The following is a 22,939-nucleotide window of genomic DNA, read 5'->3' as shown; positions in this document are numbered from 1 at the left end:
TTCTGATAAATTTTATCAGCCAAACAGTTTGTTCAATAGCGGTAATTTTTAAATTACTATTTATTCCAACTCACAGAGTAATATGTGAGTATTTTAATCCATAAATTTTATGATGTCAAGGAAAACCACAAGGCAACATGTGTTTACTTATCTATTAAAACAAATCCTTATGCAAGTCTAATCTTCTTTCTGGATATATATCATCAAACTGAAGTATCGAGTTATAGGGAAGAATAGCATAACCGTCTAAAATTACAAAAAAGAAGAAGAAAAGAAATTAAATGTAATCCAAAATTAGGTTTTTCAGTTTAAATTTTGTCCGCATCTTACTATTTCAAGATGAATACTACACGGTCAGTCGTGATATATTATTCTCTGTATAATAGGGTCTGGGTTTCATGCAGAGTTGTACTTGAAAGACTTCAGAAAACTCCTTCATCAATGATTCATAAGTGGCATTAACCAGTTGATCATCGGTGAAATGTAATTTTCCGCATTCTTCAAAGGACAGAGGCTGACGCAGCAACTCCTTTATGCTGCCAACTTGACGGTCTTGTATCCCACATGGTACAATCCGATCAAAGGGTGTAAGATCTGCTGTTACATTTACTGATACTCCGTGATGTGTTATCCATTTGGATGCACGTACGCCAATGGCCGCAACTTTTTGATCCCCTGAAGTAATCAATCAAATGTTTTCAGATAACGTATATCTAAATCATATAATGAGCATGACTATACATGCTTTTATTCAAATAAACCAGCATAGTCTGCCAAACATCGCATCCACTTATTAGCTAACATCAAAGTGTCTATGTCTATGTGACTACGTCTGATGCATTTCTAAGTGTGCATTTTCTATGTACCTGTTTTAAACTATGAGTCAGTATAATAGTTAAGAAGCACATGACACTGCGACATATATCTCCCCTGAATGATAATTAATAAATCGCATTTGAAATTAATTCTCTAAACTCAAGTGACTGTGCAAGATAAATAGGTTCCGCCTCCTCAAAAGCAGTCAACATTCATCTATGCTCTGAAACCTCACTCAACAAAGTCGTCTGTGTGCTCAAAATAAAAATGATTATCCAGAACAGCACCAAATAAAATTGTGAAGATCAAATACTGAACCAAAAAAAACAGCACGAAAAATTTTGGTTTTAAAATCTAACTGTACACAGACCAGACCAAACTGCACTTCTATTAATAACATATATATTTTACATATATAAAATGCAAATAGCTTGTAACTTGTAAGTGATATCTGACAATCAGTACATAATATATAACTTACACTTTCATCAAATGTTAAGTAAACATAAAATTATATAAATTATAACACCTAGGCTGGTGTTGATAAAGGAAGACTTAACTGTCAAAGTTTGCATAATTGCAGATTATATATTCTTGTGATAAAAGTATAGACTCAGTGTTTTGACATTGGTTAATTATTTATATTACTTAGATCTATGTTCACTGTACATTTGTGGTTCAACTACCGGTTAAAAACTGACATATTTTTTTATACTGTTTGTAGAATTGAAATCACGACGTTAAAAACTAAACCATAATTTTTTTAAATCGAACCAAACAACTATTGATAAAAGATTTTGGTGCTGGTTACCGAGCTCGACTATCGGAAATTACCTGAATCTCTTTTTCTGGAAAAGTTCTAGTTACTGAACTGATCAATCTCCTGGCAGGAATATGCAATGTCATCTTGTTTGAATCTTTAGTCAACTAAACCAGCCAACTCCACCACAGCCTCTGCACCAGGAGAATTCACCTTAAAAGCTGCTCACCTAAGTTCAGTAGCTGATTATGGTGCAGCTGTAATCTCCATTACCGTCAAAAAAACAATCCATCGGCAATTGACTTCTTGCCATCTCAATCAGTGATCATCCAAAGATAGCATCCCCTTTTCTTAGTTATTTTCCTACTACTCGAAATACTACCTCTAGCAACATCCTAAGAGCTAGAGAACAACCAATCTTCAACTTAAACTTCATTTCCGAAGTCACATTCCCTCCTCCTGCAAACACATACCCCATCTTCGGAATACAACTAATAAGATGCTCTCACTATATAAAAAAATAATGTCCAACCATTCCTCTCAATCTGCTTATTTGTCTTAACAATCGAATCTATACTCTACTCCACAATACTTCTCCTCTGCAAAGAATCAACAAATTTCGATTTTTGAATGACATCAATGTAACCAAAGGTCTGACATCCTAAAAATTCCTCTCTGCCCACAGGCTCACTCTATTCCATTCTAGCAGTCAAATCAGCCACAATAATCCGAACGCTCATAAGTGAGCTCCCCAAATCACCAACAATAACCGACACACCTAGCTTATCCCAATCATCCCAAACATATATTGATCAATCACTATCATAAGCGTATTGGATAGCATTCAATGAATCACATTTTCTTTTGAACACCATAATTAAAGACGGAATGCCACTTTCTTTAACAATAATCTTTTCATTCCTAATATTATCTTTTTCCACAAATGAAATTTCATTAATCACTTTAATCTTACCATCTTATTCATCTATACAAATCGAAAAAAAGTAATCCTGAATCAGCCCATCACTTTTCATTTTCAAATTGAAACCCTAAATTTACTAGGTTTCAAATATATGTAAAACTAAATTTAAGCAAAACTCTATTCTCATAGTTTCTATAGCAAAGTAAAACTTTTGTTGTAGAATAACACTCAAGCATAAAGCATCATAAGAACATGTAACAATAAAATACATGAGGACATAAACTGATACATAAGAATTCTTAACACGTACCAAACCATACCCCAGTCAGACCCTCGTGCCTGGCAGCCTTTATAGTAAAACACGACGACAGAACACGAATCACCACCTCCTCAAGAGCTCTAAGATACCAATGAAGATCCATAGTGTGGTAACGAAGATTAAGAATAGGATACATGACTAGCTACAAAAAAACAAACTACTGATAAATAGTCAAGTCTGTAATAAGTTAATCAAGGAACACAAAAGATTAAAATTTGCACCATAAAATGTTTTACTATCAAACAAATAAATGTTCCAATTAATCGAAAAAACCAAACTTTTGATGAAAATATCTAACCAAACTAATGATATATAGTCAAGTCTGTAATTAGTTAATCAAGGAACACAAAATTTTACAATTTGCATCATACATTATTCTACTATCAAACATTGACTGTTACAAACTATTGAAGAATAAGGGAATGGGTGAAGCCTTGATTACTCGTTGAGATTGGGAGGCCTTGTTTACTCTTGAGATTGGGTAAGTCTTGATTACTCTTAATTGAGATTGGGCAAAACTTTGTTTACTCTTGAGATTAGGCAAATATTCCATACTTGAGAAATGATTTGAGTTAGGGACGTGGACTTCTTGTAAGTTTGAGTTATGGTACCTTGAATACTCGGAAATCATTGAGTATGGAGCCTTGTTTACTCAAACTATGCCCGAAAAATGTGTGCCTCGATTTTTCGTTTAAAACTTCACCAAAATCTGTAGAGGTTTTCTATTAGCAAAAGTGCCTTGAGTTGCAGATGTTGATGGTTAAAGGAGTCAAGAGATCGATGGAAATTCATATGGAAGCCCCGTGTTAGGTTTTCATTCATAATTGTAAGTCTTGCTACATTTGTTAAATCTTCACGTGTCTTAGTATTTAAAGATTTTTGATGAAGATATTGTTGTGTAAGATAGTGTAGTTGTGGAATACTATGCCAGTTTTGGGTTTTTAGAAAGCGCACGTTATATGTTTGATGGTTTATCTGTAACAAATATGTTGTCTTTTACCCCTAAAGATGAAAATGATGTCTAGCGCTTGTGTTTTTTGGTGGAAGTTTTGCCAAATTGATGCATTAGGTGAGATTGCAAACTATCGGGTTTTCATGATAATAATTTTAGTGGTTATGAACGTTTATGGTTGCTGATGTGTTTGGCGTCAAAGAATGTCCAAAGTGAATTTGTTTCATAAAGATCCACTAAGAGGTGCTAAACGTGCTAAGTCCTATTCGGCCCCTGATATTGTTAGTAAGAGGCTGATATTGCGATGTATGTTAAATGTGACAATCTTGCTGATGTTGAATAATTTTACTTAGAGTATACCGCAGAATTTAGGAAAGAATTGGAAACTTCAATTTCTCGATTTGTTGTCGATTAAATTGACTGGAAGCGCTTGTGGATACTTTGATTACTCTTGGTAACTTCTTGTTTTGTCCTATTCCATAATCATTTGGAGAATGCGAGTTGTTGAGTAGGATTAGAATGGCGGAGAATTACCTCAATGGTTCTACTCCGAAATGGTTTTTGAGTTTGCCTTCGCAAGTTGAGCTTCAGGACAATCTTTTGTCTGGTGGATTTCCGGAGACAAATTCCATTTTAGCTAGTATTAGACAGATTAGGTTGTCGAATAATCACCTTATGGAACTTTGACCAGCTAGTATTGGTAACTTTTCCGCGGTTCAGAAGCTTTTGCTTGATGGTAACAGGTTTCCGAAGTAGATTTCAACTGAGATTACAGAATTACACATCTTGTTGGTGCCAAATAAACATTAACCTCCATTGAAGAGCATGATTAGAGATTTGGCTTTAGGCAAGTGTTTTCTGAGGGTGCAGGCTTAAAGTATCATACACCATCGCGCTAGGCCACTAACTTTCTTTCAAACTTCTTAAGGGATATTGATCGTGAAGATGATTACATTGATTTGGATCAGCCATATACAATTGTTCACTTGCTGTATTGGTGTTTCAAGCTTGGAGGTTCAACAAAGCCTCATTCTCAGCTTGAGGGGGAGTATGGGAGATATTATGCATTATACATATAGGGTTGATATGCTTGGTCGAGCTGGTTGTCTTGTTGAAGCAAAGAATTTAAAAGCATTAATACTAATGTAACCTGGTTGTGTTGTTTGGGGGTCTACTTGCTGCTTGTAAAACTTATCTAGACATTGAACTAGGGAAGTTTGTTGCTGAAAAGATATGGGAGCTTGATCTCCCAACTCTGCTCTGTATGTTCTTCTCTCAAACATGTACGCTGAGCTTGAAAAAGGGAAGAAAGTGATAGGAGTCACATTTATGAGAAAGCGAGGAGTTATTAAGCAGCCCCGGTTGCAGTTGGATTGAGAATTTAGTGTCAGATTAATATATGTATGGTGAAAGAAGGAAATATTTTACTTCTGAATGTTCTTACAAAAATGATGAGGAGGTCTGGATACATCTCTGATACTACTGATCGAGAAGCTGGTGACGAGGAAGACTAAATAACCTTAAGTTTGTTAGAAGAGTTTAACCCAATGACAGGTTCTTTAGTTCCTGTATTGCATAGTTTCTCTACTGCATAGCAATTCGAGAGCAGACCAAGAAAATGGCATCTTGCCACTGGTAGCTCAAGTCTGGCGGAAGATGAAGGCTGATGGTGACCAGTTAGCAAGTCAACTATTATTGAGATTTTTGGATTATAGACTTCAGAGATGGTTTGGCTTGTTGGATTTAAGAGACACGTTTATATCACGAGTGCTCTCTGCTAATTCTGCATTGTGATGAGAGATCAAACAAAATCCTTTTGTATTCAAACTTTAAAGCTCATGTATCTCATTTTGGGCTTGTCAAATTTGCAAGATTCGGGGATCCCGGAGTGCATGTCCACTATTTCCGGTTTATATGGATACATTGCGCCTCAATATGCCTACACACTCAAAGTTGATGAGTGACAAAGTAGTGGAGATGTTTAAAACAAATTGCCCTAACCAGATTTCATTTTTTTTTGTTCTTGTGTTCCGTTTTCAAGCTAACTAGTTTTGTTCCTCTTTCCTATACTGAACTATCTGCTTGAGGGGGAGTATTGAAGAATAAGGGAATGGTTAAGGATATTTTTGTAATATACCATCTTTGTATGTTTAATTTGTTAGGGTTTACTTGTACTATATAAACAAAAGTATGTGTTACTGCACAACCATCTTGAATTAAATAAAATTAGAGGCTTTCTATTCCCTCTTCTCTCTTTGGCTCCATTGCATTTCACAAAGTTAACACAAACAATCGAAAAATCCAAACTTTCATTAAAATAGCTAAACAACTATCCAATTAGCACAACAAAATTCAAAAAGTACCTGTCCTGGACCATGATAAGTAACTTCACCACCACGATCAGTTCGATAAAAGTTCTTGATTCCTTTTAAATGATCCTCAGAACTACCTATTCCCAATGTATAAACAGATGGATGTTGCAAAATAATAACACTATCACATAAATCTTCATTCTTATCAACCAATTTTTTTCTTTCTTCCACAATTGATTTTTGCCAAGTCCAAGCCTTGGCATAAGGAACTAGCTCATTGTGCATATCAAACACATCACACCTAAAAATGCATAATTAAACTAATTCATAATACAAAATATACATACATACGCACATACATGTATATACAAAAAGACAAGGGGTTGATGTAAAGGTACCTCCTTTTTGAGTCATAGGCTATGGGAATTGCTTGGGATGAATTGAAATTTGAAAAATGGATTGAAGGGGTTGATTTTCTTGAAGAAATTTGAGGTGGGTGTATCACAAAACTGGGGTTTGTGATCATACTGTAGACTAGTTTAATTAATATTTTGAAGAAGACTCGAAAGTTGTTTGATTTGAACAGAAGGTACCAAAGAGTGGGGAAGAGGCGGAGTTACTGGTGGATGCCTGTAGTGTAGGCTGTAGGGGGTATTCAACTATCTTAGCGGATCTTAATCCACTTTTGAGCAAGTTTGTACCAGAAGTCCAATATATAGGCCCAACTGGATTGCAAATTTTTTAATATTACTTCCCGCTCCGGTCTCTTTTCACTATTTATAACCTTTCCTTTCTTAATTATAAATATTCATTTATTTTAATAAATATTTAGAAAAAAAAGGCATTACGAAAAATAAAATACTAAATATAATATTTGACGAACTACATTAAATAATTAATTTCAAAATCATCAACCGTTCATTATAGATTTTTAAATTAATTCACTCTTGTATTTCGTCAGAGTAAACTAAGGTTAAAATACCTGTTTTAGAATATCAAAAATTCAAATATTATCGCATCAAATACCGCATAGAACTAACACCACTATGTATCTGACATGTGTGTTCTGTGAATAGTTTGCTATTCCGTGTAAAATCGGCATATGCAGTTTTTATCAATACAAAATATAATGGAGGACCAAACTAGCGAACCCAGTTTCTATTCCGATTAGTTATGAATTATTATTAGAAAGATACTACAAGAGTTAGGGCCATTCTACTGTGATTGTACCTTCGAGAATCATTCCTTCTCTATGTATATTACTTTCCTTATCCAATTTAATTTATAGTATATTTAGAAAATTAGATTTTATTTGAAATTTTGGATTTGATCAAATAAGTTGTTTGAGAATTTATATTTAGATTTTATTTGAAATACAGAATATTCAAATATTAGTATAAACATGATAATTTGAAATTACAATTCAAATCCTGTGATTTGAAATTTCTCATTTAAAATGAAATGCAAGTTTTTAAACGTACTCTTATGGGATTCTGAAGCTGACCTCAAGATACCTAGATGAGGTTAAAAAAATGTAGCATAAAAATATTTTTATAAATACAGGAGGTTGTGTTTATATTTACATATTTATTCTTAAATTTTACATTATAAAATCACTTAGTCTCATATAATTTGTTTAAGAACATCGTGAGGTGCAGTTTTCTCTTAATTTAATCCTCTTTCTAATAATCAATTTTGTCATTAAATTATATATTTGCTTCACTGATTAGCAGAATCCTGAGATTAGATTCTTGGGAAGACTATATCACCAAACTTAGTGCTCATTTGGAAAATTTTAAAATAATTAACTTATGACTTAAAATGTATAAGTGACTTATAAATAATAAGTAAATAAAAACTTATAAGTTAGATAAGTATTTGGATAATTTATTTATAAGTCAGATTTTTTTTTTAAATGAATTAAAATAAAAAAAATTTAAATACAATTTTTTTAATTCGAGAATTTTAAATTTAAACAACACTTACAAACATATATTTTAAAATAAAAATTAATAAAAAGATGCAAAATCAAAATAAGTGTAAATGGCTTTTATTTTTTTTGAAATATGGAACTATATGAATAACTGATAAACTCCAATAAAGAAAAATTAATGATTCATATAAATCACTTAATGGGAAATGCCCCGAATAAATCCAACGAGTGACTAATAATACGGTTATACATAAAAAAGTAGCTATCATTCCCTTTTCTGAGAAAAAAGTACGTCGGTACTAATATTCAATTTATCAGCTTATACTTATAAGTTGTAAATTCAACTTATAAATTGGGTCGACAAACACTCGTCGATAAGTCAGATTAGTCAGGTTTGATCGCTGCCACCCCAAAATTACTCACAATTTATGAGGGACACGAAAGGCAAATTTATGCCCCAAATATGAGCGTCCGTGATCCACTCTTCAACCCATAAATGGGCTCTAAATGAGAGGATGTTAGAATATAAGATCTTGAAAATGGTCATTCTCTTGAGCTTTTAGAGTAAATGGGTCTTGACGTATACTTTGTTACAATTTTTTAGAAATAACCACCAGATTATTTATTTGTAGATTCTTAAAGAAGTACAAGATTTGCTGGATCCTGACTGTTCTAACAAATCAGAGATGACAAATGGCCACTCGGGGAAGTAACATCCTCTGGGAAACAACCAATACAAATACGCGAAACATCAAATGGTGTTATTACATTAGCAGGATCAACTGAGCGTAGTGTTAAGACATTAAAAGAAATGGCTGATTGCCTGGAGCAAGGATCATTGAGCAGGGCAACGGGGAGTACTAACATGAATAATCAGTCCAGGTAAATGTTGTAGTTGTATCTTCTGTTTCTTCTATTCTATAACTTTGTGATGATATGCTGAGTATAATTTCCACTTATATGCCAAGCCTGACCATGAGATAACATGCAGTAGCTATTGCATAGTCCTATGTTATGGTTGCTGCAATGCGGAAGATTGCCTCTAATTGTCTTCTGTATATAGATACTTTAAATAAATATCATTAATCATGATAATTTCCATCTATGTTTGAACTTTATGATGAACTTCCTAATTGAGTCATTAGGCTATAGAATGTAGGATTATTTATGCATTTACTTATTTATAGAGATAGAAGTTTAAGAGGACACTTACAGTAAGATCTTCATGCGTGGAAATCAATTCCATGTCAGTATTTAGTCAGTAACATGCTTAATTCTTTTTCCAGCTCATTCATGTATGTTTCTTTCAGAGTGTACTATATATTTCTATTATGTATAGCTGATTGATACTGTTGCTTCCTCTAACACTTTAAGGTTTTCGATGAATTGTTTACTTAACATTGTATGAGAGCTCGTTTTGGGAGGGGTCTCAGGTTCGAGTCCTTCCATACCCATTTGTTAAATTTAACACGATTGAGGGGCAGTGTTGTCGAGTGTTGGGAGTTTTAAATGAGTTGGTTAATTAACAAACACACGGAAAGCATTTTGGTTCAACTATTTTTGCTGATTTTTTTTGTCGAGTAGTTACTTATAAAACTATGTATGTCGTGCAGACACTCAACATATTCCGTTCCCCAGTCATGAGTTAACATGCTCAGTTTTATTTGTCAAATTAAGTGACAACTTAGTCTTTATTTTCCAATTATTTTACAGTCGATCTCATGCTATCTTCACCATCACACTGGAACAAATGCATAAGATCAACTCTAGTTCTCCTGGCGGTGATACCAGTCCTACTGGATGTATAGGTGACGAATATTTATGTGCAAAATTGCATTTAGTGGATCTTGCTGGATCAGAGCGAGCTAAACGAACTGGCTCTGATGGCATGCGTTTTAAGGAAGGTTGGTATAACTGTTTGTGATTGTGATACCTAATTAAATTTACCCAAATCAAACTGAGACAACATCTTTGGATTTTCACTAGGAGTTCACATAAACAAGGGTCTTCTTGCACTTGGCAACGTAATCAGTGCACTCGGTGATGAAAAAAAACGAAAAGAAGGGCTTCATGTTCCATACCGTGACAGTAAACTTACCCGGCTTTTGCAGGTCTCCTTCAATTGCCATAATTCACTGAACTATATGTAATTCCCTGGATAAGTTTTTCATCCATAAATAGTGCACCCAGGGACACAATTATCAAATCTTATAAGCTGAAAGCCTTTTTGCATTTGTAACTTAAGTGGTTCCCCATTTTCTGTTTTTGTTTCTACCTCTTGCATTTGAATTTTAACTCATACTCAATTTAAGTTTTCATGTACTGGCAGGACTCGCTCGGCGGTAACAGCAGGACTGTTATGATAGGCAAGTCTTGTTTGAGTATATTTATCCATTTATTTTATTTTTTTAAAAATATTTTTATTGCTTACATTATCAAAAAAGCATTTGTATTGCTTATGCTAATGTATTTTGTTTAAAGTTTACTTTCACGCAGTGTTTATAAATATGCTTATGTGGTTCCATGTGGACAAGCATAACATAGATGATTTTTATCTTCCTCAAAATAGACAAGTCAATGGTTTTAGAGTCTAGTTCCACGCATATAGCATTTTTCCTAAACTCTCCTGTTATCTTTTCCCCTTTCTGATAATCATTATGTTTGCATGATTCTATTTTGTTTAGCCATTAGGCATTATTACCATGATTTATACCATTTTCCAGCTAGAAGTTGTTCAACCTTATTAATGCTTCAATCTGATCTGTGATATTACTTCCCTTTCAGCCTGAGTTAGCCCGGCTGATATCAATGCCGAAGAAACTCTAAACACTATTAAATATGCAAATCGTGCTCGCAATATCCAAAACAAGCCTGTTGTAAGTTTTGTAATTTATAGGGTTTTTAGTATTTTCAACCACTTTTGGGAAAAAGACTATTTGCTTCTTAATGGCTAAATGTAAGCAACTGGTATGTTCAATTTTCCAATCAGGTTAACAGAGATCCAATCTCTAATGAGATGTTGAAGATGTGCCAACAACTAGAGTGCTTGCAGGCAGAACTTTGTGCTCGTGGGGGAGGAGCATCATCTAATGAGTTACAGGTACCGGCATTCTGATCTCTCACTTGACATGCTGAATTAAAGAATACAAGCAGTGCCTAGTATTCATATTATCGGACTCCTTTGTTCGGGATATCTTCAAATAAGCCCCTGTAAAACAGTCTCATTTCAAGACAAATATATGCGGTTATATGCTCATTTTAGTAAAAATTTAAATCAGAAACTGGATAGTTCACCAGTGATTTGATAATACTGTAGGAACACCAATTGAAATTAATTAAATCTTTTGATTTACTGCTAAAGATTGTGTTTAAATTTTGTAGGTTCTGAAAGATAGGATTGCTTGGCTTGAAGCTACGAATGAAAATCTTTATCGCGAACTTCATGGATACCGCAGCAGATCCTCTGGTTTGGAGCAATGTGGAAATGATGCTAAGGTAAACAAGTTTTTCTTTCTCACTTCTACTTCTTATAAAGTGTGGGGCAAATGGTGCGCTCTACTTCTACTTCTAACTGAAGGCGAAGAACATGCATTGCAAGCAAATAGAGAAATGGTATACAAACGATAGAAGAAAGAGTGTATAGAATGCGAGAGTGCGGAAGTGGGGAAGCCGGAAGTTACTAAATAAGTCGGAGGAAGAAAGTAGTTGGACAGCTGTATTCATAGACTAGCATTTGTTGTCAATTATGTTCAAAAGATAAAAATATTAAGCTGAGTGATTGCGTATCTCCATACTAAGCTTAGTGGTTCCATGTCTCCATTTTGGATCTTACAGGTTGGCGAAATAGTTTCTACTAAAACCGAAGGGCTTAAAAGGGGTTTACAGAGTATTGACTCTCCAGATTGTCAAATGAGTGAAAGCTATGTTACTCGGACTCGGCTAGAAGTGTCCGACATGGACATTTGTCCAAGTATCGGATTCGGCAACATTTTGAAAAATATAGATGTTTTTGGCCTAAAATAAGTGTCCGAGTCCAAGTGTCCATGTCCAAGTGACGAGTGTCCGACACGGGTACTCGAAGGTAAAATGAAGAGTCCGAACAACATAGAGTGAAAGCGGTAATATTTTGATTTGACAAAAAACTCTATTTTTTACCCAGGAACTGATAGAGCCTTAAGGAACAGCTCTATTTTTTTGTACTCATGAAACATAATGTAGTTTTCATTATAATGTGTCCATATCCTTGAATGTTTCATTGCAAACATATGCAGGTGACTCTAGTGCTTTGATGAGGAAGTAGCAAAGGAATGGGAGCATACTCTTTTACAAGATTCTATGGACAAAGAATTACATGAATTGAACAAGCGATTGGAACAAAAAGAGGTATAACCACTTTTGTTATCTTTCAGGAATTTAGAATCATTAGGAACAAGAATATTGAATCTTTAAACATGTTAGATTTAAAAAGTAAACTGCATTTTCTCTGTTGCTATTAATATCTTGTAGTTGAAATATATATGTACTCCTGACAACTTGATAAATAAAATGGAAGTAAATAATACGATGTTTTACTTTCCTGCAGTCTGAGATGAAACTTTTTGGCGGTTTTGACACAATGACACTAAAGCAACACTTTGGAAAGAAGATTGTGGAACTTGAGGATGAGAAAAGAACTGTGCAGCATGAAAGGAATCGATTATTGGCTGAAGTTGAAAATCTTTCTTGTAACTCTGATGGGCAGAAATTGCAAGAAGTTCATTCTCAGAAATTGAAAGGACTTGAAGCACAAGTGAGTAGATGGCCTCATATGATGCCATTCTCTTACTAGTCGAGGCATTGAAGCTCACTGATTTTTACCTGTCTTGCATCTCAGATTCAGGATTTGAAGAAAAAGCAAGAGAGTTAAGTTCAACTTTTAAAACAAAAACAGAAGAGTGATAAAGCAGCAAAAAGATTACAAGATGAAATTCATTTTATTAAAGCACAAAAGGTTGGACATTGAACCCCAGATTGACTTTCTTCATATAATTCATTCTTTTAGTCTTTTTGCTGATAACTTCTTGCAAACATTCTAGGTTCAGTTGCAGCATAAAATTAAACAAGAAGCTGAACAATTTCGACAATGGAAGGCATCTGGAGAGAAAGAATTGCTACAGGTATTTTCCATTTACATGGTTTAAGCTCTTACATCTACATGTTTTCATCATCTACCTCATCTATGTTTATATTATCAAATCTATCACTACTAGTTTATTGAAACAGTTGTTAGCTGTATATTGTTATGTCATTGAGAAACACTATCAAACTAGGTTTGTGAATAGTCAACCTAAAGGGTTATTGTAATATTCCTTCAGAATTTTGGTATGTAACGCCTAGTTACACTATGCAGTAAAACAATTTTTTGACGGCTATGTTAAATAATGTTTGCAAGTATATTGGCCAAACTCCAAAGAATATGTCGGACAATGTTTATGGTTGTGCTCTGCTGTATATACATTGGGCATGCCAGGGACTGTAAATGTCATATATGTTTGGTAAAATGAACCAGTTTATTTAGCATTTATTACTTTATTTATTAAACATGCATCTTTGGCTTATTTCTCTTTTTATGGAAATCTTGTTTTAATACATGACATTTTGTCAAGAAAGAACTATAGATGTCAGCTTAGAGACCAACATAATGAAAAGTTTTCGCACCGAGTCTATTGGTTTTTTGCCTAAAAATTTAATTCTACACGCAGTTAAAGAAGGAAGGGAGAAGGAATGAGTACGAAAGACATAAATTGCAGGCATTAAATCAGCGTCAGAAAATGGTGAGGACTTTATTCTTTGCATGTTTTTGTGTTCTTTAGATGTTAAATCAATAACATTGAGCAGAGGAAGGCGGAAAACCTAAGAACTCCAATACTCATTGCCTGGTCCAACAGTGAACCTGTGCGAGTCCAATCCTCATTACCTTAGTTACATGGATGATCTGTTGCAGGCTTGAGATAGTCATGTAAAAGTTAACTTTCACGGAATTTTTTTCCTGGCAATTTTCCTAATCTAATTTTTTGAATCTTGAGTTTTTATTTTATCAGATGTTCGATTTACTTTTTGGTTATGGTATTGCTTTACTTTAAACTTCCCACAAATATTATAGAATCGGGTAAGGTGCTGATAGTGCTAAAAAAGAGGATACTCGTGTTTCTGTGAGCTTTGAGATTATTAAGTAATTAGGCTGTTTAGAGTCAGTAGCCAAAGATCTGGAAGATACTAGAAGTGTATTAGAATTTTCCTATCTTATCGTGATGTACTGATTTGTGTGTGATATTAACTGATAAAAATAAGTTAGTCTTGTGCTTGTAGTATATACTGAAGAGAACTGCTACTGATCATGAAAATTCTTTCTTTCAGGTTCTTCAAAGAAAGACTGAAGAGGTAGCTATGGCTACCAAGAGGCTTAAGGAGTTGCTAGAAGCTCGCAAGTCTTCAACACGTGACAACTCAGGTATTTGCTTTTCGAATATGAAATACATTAAAATAAACTGCAGCAACCCTGCCTTATAATATGAAGCATACCACTTGAACAAAGCACCAGAAAGACAAAATACCAAAACTGGAAACCAATAGAATATAAGTTTTGTTGAATTTTAATAACCCGATGTTTACTGAATGAGCTACCTTATTCTCTCTCTATATATTAAATATAATAGGTTTTATCTTGGTTATTTGTCTAATCTAATGCCTTTATTTTATATCCTTGTTACTGATACTGTAGCTGTTTCGGCTATTAGCCATGGGAATGGAACAAATGGACAGGTAATCTCTATGTTCGCTCTTCACCCTGCATGTCAAGTTTAGCAAATTATATGAAATTATAGTAACCTAAGTTACATTTGTAGACCAACGAGAAATCCTTGCAACGTTGGCTCGATCATGAACTTGAAGTCATGGTGAAGGTTCATGAGGTCCGATACGAGTATGAGAAACAAAGTCAAGTGTATGTATCATTTATACATGTTTTCATAGTTTGATTATTGGAAGCGACTTACGTTAACTAATCCAACCTTTGGTTATCTCTACAGCCGAGCTGCCCTGGCAGAAGAATTGGCTGTTTTAAGACAAGTTGAGGAATTTGCTTTAAAGGGCCTTAGCATTCCTAGAGGGAAAAATGGTCTTTCTAGGTAAAAAGTTGTAATTACATCTTAGTTTCTTTCATTATTTTTCTCTTCAATCAAATATTGTTTCTGGGGTTAATAGGCTAAAACTTCATTAAACTCATAACCAAATTGGCAACTTGCAGTTGGGTTATTAAACTCAAAATTAGAATTTGGATGGTAAGTTGAGATGGACTGGTCATATGGAAAGAATATACATGTCAGCATTCTTTTGTAGTACAAACCCATTTCATGTTTAATAGGACCAATGTTTCTCTGGTGTACTAATAGCTGAAAAAAACTCATATTGTGTCTCTACATACGTATATATAACCAAGAAATATATTAAACTAGATGTTTCTCTGGTGTACTGGTTGCACATTTCGGAACATTAGAAAGATCAGGTTTACTAATGTTTTTGCCTTCTCTTCATTTCAGGGTTTCTTCCATGTCACCTAATGCACGAATGTCAAGAATATCCTCTCTTGATAATATGCTAAGTATATCGTCGAACTTGCTTGCGCAATGGCTTCTCAGCTATCAGAAGCAGAAGAGCGTGAGCGCGCCTCCTAAATATGTGAACAGCTTCTGATTCCCTCCTAAATAAACTAGGCCATCTCCAACAATAACTTCATTTTAGAACACTTTATCTTCAAATTTTCACCTTTTTAAATTCAAATTACTATTTCATCATCTCCAACCATAACTTCAAATTCTACTTCAAACATAATTTTATATATATAATTACATACAATAGACACGGTCACACAGTGCAAACGCAGCAGATATATTATTGAACAATTGTTTTCCTTCTTTTTCAAATCAGCATGTGCACTAAATACCTTTACTTTATCTCTACAGTGCATCTTCAAATATAAAGCAGCACAGTGTGATATTTTTATTTTCAGAATTTTGATATTTTTTCAAAAAAAGACAAATTAGGAAAAAGCTAGGAAATTTTAATGGTGCTCTAGTACAGTGACAAGATCTTATTAATAAATAGGCCTACTGTAACAATGTTCACTAGTTTATTTCTTTTTGAAGAGATCAGTGCTGGACTAGAAACCAAAAGTATGTATATGTGTTAGCCGTTGGTATTACTCATAAAATTGGATAAACCTACCAGTACCATTCTATCTAATTATATAGAGGTACCTGTTTTCTCTCATCAAATGATCACGTGAAGTGCAGAAAAATTTCTTAAACTGGTCGTTATGTATATGTATATAATCCATCTGCGGTTTCAGTATTTACATCTACTAAAAACTCGTATATGTAGTTGTTCTATACAGAATACCAATTCTTGATAAATTGTCAACAGGTGCCAATTGTGGGGAAGGGAAATCGACAATAAGGAAATGGAAGATCAACTCAAAGAACTAGTAGCTCTACTCCGGCAGAGTGAAACAAGAAGAAAGGAAGTTGAGAGGGATCTTAAGATAAGAGAGCAAGACCTAGCCATTGCACTGGCTACATCCGCTTCTGTATGTTTTCTATACTTGAGTGAAGATATGCAACTTTTTCTTGTTTGAGTTTATTATGTTTTTATTCTATATTAGTACATGTTAACTTGAAGATTGTGTTACCAATTAAGTCAGAAAGAAGGGTTTATAGTTGGAAATTGACTTCTGCAACCTATATTGCTCCAAAATTAGTTGATAAGAATATTACCCTCCTTGCGTATCTTAAACTGTCTCCTTTCTAACAATGATGGGTTTATTCTTTCTGGTTGTTTCTGTCTAAATACTTCAGAGATCTGATGAGCATGGGAACTCTCACAATTCACTGAAACACGTAGCAGATGACTTGAGTGGCCCATTGTCTCCGATTTCCGTGCCAGCACAGAAACAACTCAAATATTTAGCGGGTATTGCTAATGCATTGGTCAGAGAGTCAGCAGCCTTTATGGATCAGGCCAGAAAGGTATTTTGTGCTTCTCGTTACCTTGCCTATTTTGTGCATATACCCTACCGATGGAATCCTTTACAATAAATGTAGAGCTGATAGAAACTTGATTGCTCATCCTCTCTTGCAAGAGCCTAGCTAGGCCAAAATCTCCTACCTTTTGCTGTCAATTCTTCATCCAAAAGAATGTTGTCTGGTTTGAGATCACAATGTACAATTGGAACTTCACAATCATGGTGGAGGTAATTCAGAGCACTGGCAACATCTATTGAAATATTCAACTTTTCGAGAAAAGAAAGACCTTTTCCATCCCCGTGCTTTCTTTTGCCACAGATCCAGTCTGCTAAGCTGCCATTACTGAGAAATTCATAAACTAGAGCTAAAAAAAACATGTTTTTCTTATCCAAGCTAGAGCATGATGTGATTAGCTTCACAAGATTACTGTGCCTTACATTTTTCAAAGCCTTGCACTCGGAGACAAAGCTCTTCCAATATCCAGAAGTTTTGATGTCATGAACCTTCACGGCAACTTGTATGTTTCTCTTAAGACATCCTTTGTATGCAGTCCCAAAGCTTCCACTACCAATCAGATTTTCCTGGTCAAAGTCTCTTGTTGCTTCTCGAAGCTCATGATATGAAATTATTTCAAGCTTCCCATTTTGAGACTCAGGACATTTGATATTGACCTCAATTTCTCTTCTCCTTGATATCATAAGCAAAGCAATCAGAAAACAAACTACTGCTGTTGCTATGATAGGAAGGATTACCTTAAATTCAATTTGTCTTCTGTTATTTGAAGAGTTCTCACATCTCGAATGCAGGCAAAGATTCTGATTTCCTTCTAAATGGACGTTAGACATATTTCCAAATATTCCAAGGCTAGGAATGTTCCCTTCTAAGTTCTAAATCATTGAATGATAGGTTCAGATTTCGAAGAGCTTCTAGTTTCTGTATGTCAGGAGGAATGGATCCAGAGAGTTGGTTTGAGGAGAGGTCTAGAACTTCCAATCCCTTCACTTCTGCAAAAGCAATTGGAATATGGCCTAAAAAACTATTGTTGGCTAGAATTAGCTGTTCCAAGCTTTTACATCTTTCAAAAGATTGGGGAATGTCACCAAATAGGTGGTTGCCTGAGAGGTCAATGGTAACAACTTTTTCTAGACGCCCAACTCGAGGCAACGGTCCATCCAAGAAGTTTCTGGACAGATTTAAGATAATACTCAAACTCGGAAGATTTAGAACCTCTTCCGGTATGCTTCCATTGAGTTTGTTGTTCGATAAGTCTAGAGAAAGTAGACTTTCGAAGTTCTCAAAACTAGTTGGTATTCCACCAACAATCTCATTACCTGATAAATCAATCTTGTTTAGCTTTCTGAGATTTCCGAGTGAATTTGGAATTGTGCCAGAGATTTTATTCCTTGCCAAACCCAGATATTGCAGTTCTTGTAAATGGCTTATGGCTTCTGGGATTTTACCGGAAATAGAATTGTCATTAAAATCTAGCAATGACAAGCTCTTAAGAAGGCCGATCGTTTCTGGTATTCTCCCGTGAATACGATTTTTCCCTATGTATGGTTTTGAAAGCACCTTGGAAAGGTTGCCAATAGATTTTGGAAGAACACTTTCAAAAGCATTGCCATCAATTGCAAGGAAATTGAGACTAGTACTGTTTACTAAAGAACTGATAAATGACAGACCATTATCTCCAGGATTATGAATCTTGTTGAACCCAATATTGTACATATGAAGGAATGGGAGATTTCCCAAGCCTGGTGGCACTGTTCCTACGAGGAGATTATGCGCCATTCGAATAACTTGTATATCAGTGAGGTTGTGCAAAGACCCTGGAATTCTTCCGGTGAAATTATTGAAGCAGAAGTTGAAGATTAGAAGATTCGGAAGTTTAACCCCAACATTGTATGGAATTTCACCCGAGAGTATGTTTGAAGCAACTGCTAGCTTGACTAAAGAAGACATGTTGTAAATTGCTGAAGGAACTGTCCCAGTAAGTCTGTTTGTGGTGAGATCAAGAACTTTGAGGTTTCTAAGATTGCTCAAGTCACCTGGTATTATTCCACTAAGGCCATTCGTACCCATGTTCAGAACAGTAGGGGAAGAAAGATTGGAGCATGATGGTGGAATGTTACCCCAAAAGTCATTTTGCCCCAGCTTCAAAACCTCGAGCTTGCCTAGATGACTGAGTTCTTGAGGTATTTCGCCTGTAATCTGATTAGTCATCAAATCAAGGCTCTGAAGCTGAGATAACTTGCTTATATTGAGTGGTATCCTGCCTTCCAAGTTATTCGAGCTTAGATTCAAGAATCGTAAATGATAAAGTTTACCAATTTCGGGTGGTATGGCTCCTCTGAGCTTGTTGTTACTAAGGTCAAGGGAGCGAAGGAAAGAGAGATTGGTGATGTGGGGGCTAATGGTTCCTTCCATTCCGAATCCCGAAAGGTTCAGAGAAATGACTCTTTGGGAAGAGCCAGAGCCATTGCATGTGACCCCAGTCCAGTTGCATGGAGAGGCATTTTGGATATCCCAGGAAGACAATAAATTTGGATCCTCTGGACTGTTTGACTTGGATTTGAACGAAATTAACGCATCTTTGTCTACAAGGTTTCTAGGAACAGATGATGACTTCACAGAACAACAGAGAATAGTAATGAAAAATACTACGAGATGCATTATAGTGGAAATTATAAGACACTCTTGTGCTTCTTTTTTGTGTGTGTCTGACTGTCTGATACTCAGATTGCATGCATTACTTCGGTGATTTATAGTATAAGGAAAGCATTGTAATCCTACTAAGTGACACGATTTAGACTGTGATTTGTCTATAAATTCAACACCAGTAGTTTCATACATACGTGATTATATTAAAATGCTGAAAGCTTCAACTGCCAGAATCCATAATCTAGCATCAACCTTAGCCACCCAATTAGAGCTCTTCACTAACCGAACTCCTTACGAACAAACTCGAGTTGAGTTCAGCTCAGTTTGTTAAGGGTTCAAGTTCGAACTCAAACACAAAAATGTGTTTCTTAAGCAAACGAGTTTGAGCAATATTTTTGCCATGTTGAGCGCTAGCTCAGCTAGAAATTGGCTCGACTTCAGCTAGCCTCGATTTGGCTAGAAAAAATTCAAAAAAATAATATATTATATATTGGATTATTATGAATATTATTCAGATTTTTTAAAAATATTTCTCAATTGTTCAATGGTATGAATATAGTGATCTGAAACAAAATTAGATAACAATAAAATTATTTAGTTTGATATTTTAATAATTAACAGATGATTTGAATACTACTTGTAACTATTGTTTATTCCCAAGTTATTCTGCCTACTCTGAAGCTGAGATAACTTGCTTATATTGAGTGGTATCCTGCCTTCCAAGTTATTCGAGCTTAGATTTAAGAATCCTGAACGAAAAAGGTTACCAATTTCTGGTGGTATTGCTCCTCTAAGCTTATTGGTACCAAGATCAACGGATCGAAGAAAAGAGAGATTGGGGATATAGGGGCTTATGGTTCCTTCAACGCCAAATCCTGAAAGGTTAAGCGATACGACTCTCTGCCTCTGGCCAAAGGCATTGCAGATCACCCCTGTCCAGTTGCTTGGAGAGGAATTTTGGTCATTCCAGGAAGACAAAAAACTCGGAAGCTCTGGACTATTTAATTTAGACTTAAACAAAATTAACGCTTCTTTGTCTGTAATCAGGTTTTTATGAACAGATGATGACTTGACTGAAAGAAACAAAATGCAATGGAGAATGGTAACGAAAATTACTACAGGATGCATTGTAGTAGAAAAGTATGGAAGAGCCTTCTGTATTTGTGTCTGATTGCATGCAATACCTGGCTAATTTGTAATAGAAGGAAAGCACTGCAATCCTACTAAATAAAAAGACTGAGATTGTGATGTGTCTATCAATGCTAACACCCTTATATAAAAATGCAGAAAGCTTCAACGCTACGACTCCATCGTCTACGTCCCAACTTGGGTCATGGAATGATGACCGTAGGGACTAGAGCTGTCAAAGTAATCCGAAAAATTCATTATTTGTCCGAAATATGTAGGGTTGTTAAAGAAATCCGAAAAATCCATTATGCGTCTGAAATATCTGCATTTAGACAAATTCGTATCCGATTGACTGGTCTGACCCAGACTCCTTGGGCACATATGATACGGTAACCTGATAGACACCATTATGATTGTTGGTGAGAACAATAAATGTCATTTCCCACCTGCATCTTGAAATTAAGTCTCAGACTGTGGGTACACACTACCACATGCTTTCGGGTACTTAATTATAAACGTACAATTTGGTATTCGCATCTAAACAATGTGTGAATAAATTTCTACTTTCTCGTAATGTTATGATAATAGTACCCAAGTTTTGAAATGCACGATTAAACATTTAGCCCTAAACAAATAATTGCAGGCACATCAATGTGTGTGTACGTAATTTTGACGAACAAATGATGCACAAAATATTCGATCAACATCGAATTTGAACATTTGGGTACGAACTTTCAAAGTTGCAGATGTCAATATGTGTGTAAGAAATTTCAAAACTGTTATAAATTGTCAGAATTATGTTGTAGGCAAAACTGAAATTTGTGTAGAAATTCTTAAACGAAGCATCGCCAGTGTGGTCAAACTTGATCACTCTTGGCGAGGAGTGATTATAGCTATGTAAATGCAAGTGTTCTCTCTTTAGAGCAATATGTTGAAACTTGGTTTTACATTGGAAACAAAATATAGCTAGTGTGAGTTACTCCCTTTGTTCTTCCTATATTGACTTTCGGTACTGTTCACGTTAAGCGATTGACTATTAGTTTATGTCTAATTTATAATATCAAACATAGTCATGAGTAATCTCGTTGGATTCGTATTTATCAGTACTTTAATACAGTGAAATTTTTATATTTAATACTAATACGAATTTAAAGATATTAACAAACAAAAGTGTGCATTGGCAAACGTGTCCAACACAAATAAGAAACGTTTTTAGGGACGAGGGAGTAGCAAATAAGAAACGAAAGTATAGCTAGGCGCCTATCTACTCCTGCGGAAAGCGAGTGTAGAGGGGTTATAAAAATTGGTGTGTATGTTCAGTTTTTAGTAACAACATCCATTTTTGCTGCCAAAATATATAGGCCATAGTTATTTGAGCATCAGCACTGGATTTGTTCTCATAAAAAATGTACTTTCTTTCCTTTGCAACAACTTTAACTGTTACAATTTTCAACTACACATCGCTTAATTGCCTACATTTTCATTTTCATATGGGTGTTATATTCTAAAGAAATTAATGGTTTATTCCAGCAGCAAAGCCCATTGATTAAGGTGCTATCACTAATATTGTTTCCAGGAAATTGTTTTTATTATACATTGCGTTTTCAATTCTCTTTGGCGGATCAACAATTTTTTGACTAAATCTTTCCTTCATTACAATATACACATTATTCGCACCTTTTCCCCGTAGATTCTCAAGCCTCCTCTATTACGTTGTTTGGCCAGATTATGTTTTGTCGGCTATTGTCATGTTCCCAGTTTTTGCAATGTCCAAGTCCGTATAGCTACAAACTCTCCACAGTCAACTGACTTCCTATCCGTTTATAAAAAAAATAACAAAGTTATTTCAAAATAACATCTAACAAACTAGTACTAATTGAAATGTCAAAAACAAAGTAGATTCAGTTGAAACTAGATTTCATAGCAGTCTTTATCATAGTAGAGTGAAATCTCAGGAGAAACACTCACAACCAGAAAAATACCTCTTTCCTTCCCAATATGAATTAACAGGCTTAAATGCACCTTCAACCTGAAAATATCAGGGGGGGGGGCGTACATAGTAAATGGGAAAAAAATA

The 22,939-nt window shown here is 34.9% G+C and overlaps 1 protein-coding gene and 2 pseudogenes across 1 annotated transcript; 1 reads left to right on the top strand and 2 right to left on the bottom strand.

Annotated features, from left to right (window-relative positions):
* Positions 1-138: 138 nt before the first annotated feature.
* On the bottom strand, positions 139-6,778 carry LOC141678055 (octanoyltransferase LIP2p, chloroplastic-like). Its single transcript, XM_074484246.1, has 4 exons — positions 6,480-6,778; positions 6,133-6,382; positions 2,809-2,959; positions 139-675 (listed from the first exon to the last, which is right to left on the bottom strand). The coding sequence occupies exons 1-4, from the start codon at positions 6,605-6,607 to the stop codon at positions 347-349; spliced, it is 858 nt and encodes a 285-aa protein (XP_074340347.1). The 5' UTR covers positions 6,608-6,778; the 3' UTR covers positions 139-346.
* Positions 6,779-7,599: 821 nt separating this feature from the next.
* LOC141679790 (kinesin-like protein KIN-4A) lies at positions 7,600-16,685 on the top strand (annotated as a pseudogene).
* Positions 16,686-17,056: 371 nt separating this feature from the next.
* LOC141679789 (uncharacterized) lies at positions 17,057-20,347 on the bottom strand (annotated as a pseudogene).
* Positions 20,348-22,939: the final 2,592 nt, after the last annotated feature.

This window comes from Apium graveolens, chromosome 8, assembly GCF_009905375.1.
Source record: "Apium graveolens cultivar Ventura chromosome 8, ASM990537v1, whole genome shotgun sequence".
Lineage (NCBI taxonomy): Eukaryota > Viridiplantae > Streptophyta > Magnoliopsida > Apiales > Apiaceae > Apium > Apium graveolens.
Note: the sequence above shows the minus strand (reverse complement) of the source record. Positions and strands in the feature narration are given on the sequence as shown.

Bases quoted from the DNA above. Each gene is read 5' to 3' on its own strand.
- LOC141678055 (XM_074484246.1), bottom strand. From the start codon at position 6,607: ATGATCACAAACCCCAGTTTTGTGATACACCCACCTCAAATTTCTTCA. The intron at 6,383-6,479 runs GTACCTTTACAT...ATGCATTTTTAG, and splicing joins GCCTATGACTCAAAAAGGAG to GTGTGATGTGTTTGATATGC. The intron at 676-2,808 runs GTACGTGTTAAG...TGATTACTTCAG, and splicing joins TCTGACTGGGGTATGGTTTG to GGGATCAAAAAGTTGCGGCC.